General features: G+C 30.7%; 1 protein-coding gene across 3 annotated transcripts; it reads left to right on the top strand.

Annotated features, from left to right (window-relative positions):
- Positions 1-3,073: 3,073 nt before the first annotated feature.
- Positions 3,074-7,443, top strand: LOC11421666 (protein trichome birefringence). 3 transcript variants are annotated; one of them, XM_024770492.2, is made up of 6 exons: positions 3,074-4,268; positions 4,511-4,703; positions 4,806-4,999; positions 5,160-5,318; positions 5,933-6,287; positions 7,061-7,443. In XM_024770492.2, exons 1-5 carry the CDS (start codon positions 3,364-3,366, stop codon positions 6,285-6,287), a joined length of 1,806 nt encoding a protein of 601 aa, XP_024626260.1. In that variant the 5' UTR covers positions 3,074-3,363; the 3' UTR covers positions 7,061-7,443. The 3 variants fall into 3 exon arrangements, with proteins under 3 accessions (XP_024626260.1, XP_024626261.1, XP_039683623.1); XM_024770493.2 differs by having other exon boundaries at positions 7,055-7,443; XM_039827689.1 differs by lacking the exon at positions 7,061-7,443 and adding an exon at positions 6,701-6,875.
- Positions 7,444-9,330: the final 1,887 nt, after the last annotated feature.

Below are 9,330 nucleotides of genomic sequence, written 5' to 3'. Positions count from 1 at the left end.
CAAAAAAAAAATACTATATAAAAATATTCATTGACAGTAAAGGAGAGTACAGTTGAATTTAATTAAAATGAAATTTAATTTTAAGGGTTTAATGGTAATTATAAAAAATCCAATTTAGGACAATAGCGAAAACACTCTTTGTTAAATGCTATTCTAAATTCAATTGCGTTTTAAAAAATAATATATATATATATATTTAAATAATGATATATTAGTGGATCACATATCTCCAAATCACAACCATTCAATACCTTTCAAATAGATCTCAATGGTTTACATCCATTTTACACAAAAAAAAAAAAAAAATATCCGAGTCTCATACGGTAGGAGACCTAATAAGGTCATACACCCTAGTCTAAGCCATGATCTTAACCAATTTGTTTCTTTAACTATTTTTATGTTTTTGTTTTATTTTATTTCCATTCTCTTCTTATTTTGGAAATTCAACTTGTATTTCATTTTTCAAAGGTTTATAATTATAAGTTTTTTTTTTTTTTTTTAAGAAAGAAGGTTTATAATTATAAGTTGTTGCGAGCCTTTAACTCCTTTTTCTTAAAAAACAAACACGTATAAAGCTTACTATTGTTTAGTGTGAGAGCTAATATTTTTCTTTTGTGCTAACCCCTCACTTTCTAGGGGAAAAAAGTCATTGATGCTCTGGAGTTAGGTCATGAAATAAAGATATCATCTGTTTTGGATTAACTGAGCCAAAAATTAATTTCACACGTATTAAGAAAAATGTATAGATGAAGGAGAGAGAAAAATAATTTTAAGTATTGGTGCATTTTTCCACTATCATAAATGTAAAGTAGAATATATTAAATTGAAAATGATGAAAAAAGTATTAATTAGAGTTATAAAAGAAAAAAATAATTAATATTGTATTGAAAAGTGAAATAGCTCAGTTATTTTAGGACTTTTTTTTTGTGTGCAAATGACTCAGTTATTATGGGGACGGAGGGAGTAGTATAATAAAAAATTATTCACCTATAAATTAAATTCAGTTCTCCCAAACAACTTTAGGGAAAAAGTCATTGATTATCTAGTGTTCGGTCATGAAATAAAGATAGTCTAATAAAAAATTATTCACTTATAAATTAAATTCATGTTCTCTCAAAGAATTAGTCTTTAGTGAAGCTCATTAAACACTCGAACTCAATTATTTGGTTAACACGAGAGGTTAAATTTCATAAGAAGCATGAATCGATGAACATTTTGCAAACCTTAAATGACAACTATTTTTATTTTCTTATTTTAAAAATAACTTTCTTCTTTTCTTATTTCCCTAAAAATAAACTATTTTTTTTTCTTATTAAAATAACTAATTATTTTCCAAAAATCTTATTTAGGAGAGTTCCCATCACAATAATTTAAAATTTTCTTTTAAAAAAATGCCAATTGCAAACCAATTCAAGAAAATATTCCAATTTCTAAACGCGCCTTCACCGACACACTAAGATTGGTGCAATCTCCCGCTGTACATTCATCACACAAAAGCATGGGTCATACTGGTGGGTCATACTTTTAGACTTTGATAAAAAAAAATTAATTAATGGTTCATACCAATGTTATGTATGGCCTCTGTTCGTTGTATTTCTTTCAAAATTAAACAGAAAATATAAAGTGGCAGCAAACGATGCAAAATGAGAATTTGGTGTAAATATTGCTGCACTTTATCATCGAGTAGCTATACAATATTTGCTAATCAATTATCAAAACTACTCTAACACTATAGTTTTTGAAGTGTTAAACAAAATTAAATAACAAATTTTGAATGATAATGTGACACTTAAAACAATTTTACTTAACTTCGTTGTATCCTTAAGAACTATTAACCTTGTTTGTAGCTTTCAAATGACCTAATTCTTAGAACTCAAGGTATTATTGTCATCAAAAGTAATAACCGGGGGCAACAAATGAAAATATCACCATTCACCACTGTTATTCTTTTTATTAGCTTTCAAATTGCATGAAGAGTATCTGATTTAGACAAATCACATGCTTTACACCACATATAATAAATTAGTTAAAAATAAAAATTAATGATTTTTATTGAATTCCAAAAGGGTGAAATTTATATATCATGAAAACTTTGATGCTTTTAACAAAGATCATAACGATCTTTCGGTCCAACCACTACTTAACGATTCATTGTTCTGAATATATCGAGTAGGGATGGGAATAGGCTAGGCTTTGCAAGGCCTAAGTCTGGCCTGTCAAATTTTTGTAAGGCCTAAGTCTGGCATGCGGTCTGTCATAAGTTTATTTTTTATGTCTGAATCTGGCCTTATGAAAGCCTGATTAAGTCTGCTAACCTGTTTAAAAGCCTATTTCATACGAACATCTTTAAATAAGTAATATGATCCAAGGTTAAATAGACTAACGAGCTAATAGATCATGATATTAAATTCTCTTTCGATATTTAATATGAAGTTTTAGAGAACTTTACTATATGTTATATCATATCTCAATTCTAATTTATAATAATACGTTTAAATATGTGAAAAAATAATGTTAACTAATAAGCTTGAATTACTTTAAAGGTTGACAAATTTATAATTTAATTCAAAGTAGAGTATATAATATAATAATCAATAATATTATTCATATTTACATAAGTAGGCCAGTCTAATAGGTCTAAAAGGCTTTTCTAATAGCCCGTGACCTGACCTTTTAAGCTAAATAAGCTTCTAAAAAGCCTAGACTTCCCTATTTAAGAAAAAAGTCTGGTCTGACCTAACCTATCGTCGGCTAGGCCATAGGCCTCTGTAGGCCGGCCTGGCCTATTATCATCCCTAATATTGAGTATAGTTCGATTTTAAAAACACCTCTATCAAATAACAATTCCATATTTTATAAAAAAAATATAATATTCCCATTAATTAAGTTACTTTTTAAAGAAATTAATTGAATTTTATTAGATTATACACTAGTATAAGTTGTGTGACACATCCACATTCCACAGTATAAAAATCCACCATGATGACAAGGAAAATAGTCGGCACCGCAAACAAATGTTCCCTCTCTCCTTCCTTCTTATTTCTCAATCTATCACTTACTGCATTATTTATTTTCTCTTTCCACACTTTTGACTCAAAGTCTTAGTTAGTGTTGTTGTAAATCACACTTCACACTACTACTTCAGATTTAGTTAGTTAATGTTGTGACTAGCCAAACATACCCACCCCACCCAACACATTTTTTGTTCTCTTCTTTTTCACTTTCACTCCCATCTCATGTGCCAAAATAACTGCATCATATTCATAGTCATACATTACTACAACCACTTCATTTTCTATCTTTGTCTTTAGATCTCTCCTATCTCTCATCTTCATCATTTCATTTCACACAAACACTACTTTCATGGCTGATACAACCAAGTATGTTCCTATAGGTGGTGGAACTACTAATGGCAACTTACACAAACTAGACTTCAAAAACATCTTCACCATTCTCAAAACTAAAACTACTCTTGCTTTTGTTTATGCTTTTATGCTTGTTTTCATTGCTTTCACTCTTTTCTTAGCTTTTTCACCTTCTCCAACAATATCTACAACAACACCATCTTCTTCTACCTCTCAATTTTCTTCCATTTTTTCATATTTTTTTCCTAATACAACCACTTTTTCACAACTAAATAATACCACCGATCTTGTTCATCCTTTTGATCCATTTCAAAATAACACTTCTATTACTAGATCTACCAATGTAACTTCTCAATCTCATAATCCAAACACAAGTGAAAAAACTATCAATAGTAACATAACCACTGTACAAAATTCATCACATGATGCAGTTCCTGTTCAATCTCCGATTCCAAGCAAAAACAATACTTCAATCACCAAACCCACTTCACAGATTGTGAAAAAGCAACCATCTTTAGTCACAAATCACACATCAAATTCTGATGAAACTAAAGTTATGAAGAACTCAAATCAAACTACAAATGCTACTGTTGAAGGAGTTCCAATTGTCCCTAACAAGAATTTGAGTTCTGATTCTTCATTGAAAGGTGTTGATTTGCATAATTACACTGCTTCACTTGCTAGGAAACAGAACAATGGAAGCAACAAATATGCAGAGTTGATGGAGTCATTGATGAAGTGTGATTTTTTTGATGGTGAATGGATTAAAGATGATTCTTATCCACTTTATAAACCTGGTTCTTGTTCAATAATTGATGAACAGTTCAATTGTATTAGAAATGGAAGACCTGATAAAGATTATCAGAAATATAAATGGAAACCTAAGGGTTGCAGCCTTCCAAGGTATCTAATTCTGTTTAAGGTTATTTTTTTTGGATTATTTAATGATTTGTTTTGTTTGTTTTCTAGATGATGAATGTTTTTGATTGGTTTAAATTCAATGAGATTTGTCTTTTTTGTGTTGGTTTTTCTTAATTTTCATAGGTTAATTTTGGAGTTTTTTTAATTTTTTTTTTGTAGTTTACTATAATTGGGTTGAATTGTTAATATGTGTGTTTAATTTATCTTTGTTGTGTTGCTAATAGATTGGATGGACATAGAATGCTTGATTTGTTGAGAGGCAAGAGATTGGTTTTTGTTGGTGATTCTCTCAATAGGAATATGTGGGAATCACTTATTTGTATACTAAAGAATTCTGTGAAAGATAAAAAGAAAGTTTATGAAGCAAATGGAAGAGTCCATTTTAGAGGGGAAGCCTCTTATTCATTTGTATTTAAGGTAATTCAATATTGATTTCTTATGTGTTTCTATTTTTGTCTTGTTTTATTACTCTTTTCCTAATGATATTGGTTATTTGGTTTGGTATCAATGGTTTTGTAGGATTATAAATTCTCTGTGGAGCTTTTTGTGTCACCATTCTTAGTTCAAGAGTGGGAAATGCCTGATAAAAATGGGACAAAGAAGGAAACACTTCGTCTTGATTTAGTTGGTAGATCTTCAGATCAGTATAAAGATGCAGATATCATTGTCTTCAATACTGGCCACTGGTGGACTCATGATAAAACTTCTAAAGGGTAAATGCATTATTCAAGTGATTGCAAATTTGCAATTGAGGTTTATTTTCTGTTTATTGTTATTAACTTGTCTTTTGTATTCTAATTGTTTTTCTAAGTTCCAAGATAGTGCAAACCTTGTTATGAATGTTAATTAAGTCTGTGGTGTGAATATTTTCAGGAAGGACTATTACCAAGAAGGTAGCCATGTCTATGATGAATTGAATGTTCTTGAGGCGTTCCGAAGAGCTATAACAACTTGGGGCAGGTGGGTTGATGCTAACGTAAATCCAACCAAGTCCATAGTCTTGTTTAGAGGCTATTCTGCTTCCCATTTCAGGTAAAGTGCAAATGAATCAGTAATTCGTACTTCTTTTGGTTTCACATTCATTACTATTGGTTATTGGTTTCATTTTCATTACTCGCAAGATGAGGAGCATTTCTTCAGTGTTCATTTTTAGACCATGTAACTAGAAAGACTCGTTGATTGTATGATCTTCTTTGTTTCTATCTTGGTTATCAAATCAAAATTCAAATCATGAATTTGAAGACCTATCTTCCGAATTGTGAACAAAATCTTATGAACTTTTTTTTTTTTGAGACAAAATCTTATGAACTTTAAGATACATGATCAATAAAAATATGATATTTCTAAAGTAAAAACCAGTGATATAGTATAAAAACATAAGCCGATATGATATCTCATATGCAAATTTCAAAACAATTCCAGATTGAAGTCATAAATCAAAATGACAAATAAAAGTGGTTGGCTACAAGTTGAAGGGAATGCTGTGATTTGTGCAATTCCTCAAAATGAATTGAGATTTCTGTTGCAATTCATGTCCAGAAATAAATGCATGACAACTCTTACTGGTCGAGTTAAGTTTAGTTTCAAATCAAGCTAGACTGGCTTGTATACAAATACTGATAATCATCGTTTTTATTTTAATGCAGTGGTGGACAATGGAATTCGGGTGGACAATGTGACCATGAAACTGCGCCTATTGATAACGAGAAGTACCTAACAGAGTACCCGCCTAAGATGAGGGTACTGGAGAAGGTGCTTAAGAATATGAAAAATCCTGTATCCTACCTGAATATCACTAGGATGACAGATTTTCGGAAGGACGGTCACCCCTCGATATACCGGAAGCAAAATCTATCACCTGAAGAAAGAAAATCACCGTTGAGATTCCAAGACTGCAGTCATTGGTGCCTTCCCGGTGTTCCTGATGCGTGGAATGAAATTCTCTATGCTGAACTTCTAATGAGAGAGTACCGAGATAAGCATCAGCAGAAGAGATCATAGGTAATGAACTACCAAAAACTTCCACCTCACTTATACATTATATCCAATCAGTTCAAGCTGAAATAGATACAGATGCAATATACCATACAGAAAATGCCTTTTTCCTATTTTTCTTAAAAAAGGTTCAAAAAGTTACGTGAAACAATATATATAATTAAGAGATGTGGTTACCTGGTGAGGAGAGAAGAGAATATTATGGTTATTTAGTTTGTCATTGTAAATCATACCTCGTTTTGTATCTTCATTTTCTTTCTAGCCTGAAAGGCTGATTGCTATTGTAAATCTCTAATCATCTGGATTTTTTGTTTAATGTAATCAAGTTATTGAGATGAGCTGTTCCAGGGTTATCTGTCTCGAGTTAATTTTTCGGACTGATTGTTGATTTCAAATAATTTTCTTCCTTTTGTTTAAAGGCAACAGTCCAGCATTGGATTCACCAGATAAGTGCATTTCAATGTATCCTATGTGGGTTTCATATGCTACACTGAATCACTTATTACTCGTTTTTGTTTGTTTTGAAGCTAAAACCATGTAATTAACTGTCTGCAAATTCAATAAGGCGGTATCAATGTAAAGGTTTTTGATCTCTTTCCAGTCGCATCACAATTGCAATTGCAGCCTGACTATTTTTGTGTGTATTTTTTCCATGATATCACAAATTAAGTTTAAACCTGAGAGTTGATGATGACATGGTTAATTATATCCATTTTTATAAGTTTTTGGGTCCTAACTTTTGATAGTATATTGTAACTCTTTATATGCTTGAGGCGTAGGAGGAATGATAGCAAGCATCAGTGAAGATGGGATATATAATTGACCTATGAAGAAACGTTATCAGTTGAATACCCAAAATTCTATGGGGAAAATTGGATAGAAAACATAATGATAAAGTTACAAAATCAGCACCAACATGTTAGTCCAAGTGCTAAGGGACTGCGTGCCTAACCGATTCTCCAATAGAAGTATTCTTCCATGTAATTTGTTCCAAACTTATAATAGCTTCATATTCTGAAGATGACAGAAGACCTTTTTTTTTCCAAGAACATGATAGCAAATTCACCATTAAGCCATGGTTAGAGTTAGCAAATTATATGTATTCAATGTTTGATTATACCTTTAACCCACTAACTATGAATAATGCAATGCGGTTTTTTTATTTTATTTTTATTTTTATGGAAGTTGATCTGCTGAATTAATTTTTTGACAATGACTATACCGAGTTATGTTTCTGTAAGGAAGTTGACTCATTGAGTTAGGTTTTTGACAAGGACCTATTAATCACATCTCTGCCTTCAATTTAGTTTAATTTAAGCATTTTTAAAGAAATGTTAACGAATTATATATCATATTAAAATATTAATGAAACAATAATGCTTCTTTTTCCCTCTTAAAAAAATGCTTCTTTTCTTGTTACGTCTTGCTATTTAGTACTAATTTTTTTCAATTCCTTTGATTTAGGTTTTCTATACCATTAATGAAAGATATTTTTGTAAATTCACTCATATTTTCTCCTCGCAATACAAAATTAAATATATTTATTAATTTATGTGAAATTGTCAAACTGATAAACAATTTGGGATTGAGGGAGTAGTTATGATGGTTTCTCTCTATTCAACATTTCCCTTAAATCAATAGTATACTTTGCATGGAGTCAAATCCAAAAACAAAATTTCATCACAAAATGTGTTTCAAAGGGATCTTCTGACACCCGATTTTATGGTGTAGTTTGTTGGAGATTGTGAGATTAGAGAAAATAGACTGTGAGATTAATGTAGTAAATTTTGGAAGTAAATGTTATCGAGTCAAACTCGAGTTAAAGAAAAGGTTCATATTGAACTCGAGTCGAGCTCAGATGAGTTCAACTCGAGTCATTTACAATCTTAATCTTGAGTCTCGACTATACAACCGCAAGAAGGAAATAAGGAAGATCACCATTTTGATGAATTACCTCTAATATGGCTACTCCATCCAATTTATTTTTTTGACAAAACACTCCATCTATTTCAAATCTTCAAAGGTTTTGGTATTTTAATTTTGTTAAAAAATAATAAGTGTTTTAAAAATTATTGATATCGTTTAAAAATCGCCTAAACTCAATCATAATATATCAATAATTTTATTTGCAGCTATACCTTTAAAGTATTTATGCTCTATTTATTGAAAAGTGATCATTTGTAAAGGAGAAATGATATTTGTACAACCATTTGTGACAACTTTTTTAGAGAACTTTCTCTCTCATACTCATATGATGTTCTTTTCATCTCTCTTCCTTTTTTTTTCTCTCTCTCTCTCTCTCTATTGTTTTTTACCAATAAGAAGAAAGAAAAACAAGGTTGTCATAAAAGTTGTCTTGAAATAGATGTACATATATCACTACTCTTTGTAAAAATAAATTTAACGATATTTTGATACAAACACATAGTCTGTGTTTGGATACCCGGTGGAAACAATCAAAAGCGCGTTCTGTCCATCAAACGTGGTTTTAACATGTTTGGTTCTCCGCCGACACTCCACCGCCGTCGTACGTTTCCATTTTCAAAATTGATTTTTAGAGAAGCTGCTATTCCTAGCTTCTAGAAATCGAGTTTCTCTGCCGTGAAAGTACATGGTACCGATTTGTCGCTTTTGCCCTTGAGTTTCTCTGCGTGATTTTTTTGTGGCCGTGAAGTTTTAATTTTTATGTTGCAGAGATCTCAAAGAAAAAGGTTGAAGAAGACGCTAACGTAGGAGGAAACAATGGTTTTCAGACTCTTTTGTTTTCTTGCTCCATGAAGCCCATCAAAAAGCCATTTTTATCGGTCCAATAGTTTTTAGAAAAAATCTATACAGTTGTATATTTTAATAATAAAACGTAAAATTAAATAACTAACTAAAAAAGTGTCAAAAAAATAACTAACTAAAAATAAAAATGGATATGAAATTTGCAAAAGTAAATAAATAAAATCTCTTTAAAAAAAATGAAATAGGTTTTAAATGCACCATATGAGAAACCCATTTTGGTCATTTACACAACGAAAATCAATTTTGACATAAAATATCCAAA

The sequence above is a fragment of the Medicago truncatula genome, chromosome 7 (assembly GCF_003473485.1).
Source record: "Medicago truncatula cultivar Jemalong A17 chromosome 7, MtrunA17r5.0-ANR, whole genome shotgun sequence".
Classification (NCBI taxonomy): Eukaryota; Viridiplantae; Streptophyta; class Magnoliopsida; order Fabales; family Fabaceae; genus Medicago; species Medicago truncatula.
The sequence above is the reverse complement of the archived record's forward strand: the minus strand, read 5'-3'. Positions and strand labels throughout refer to the sequence as shown.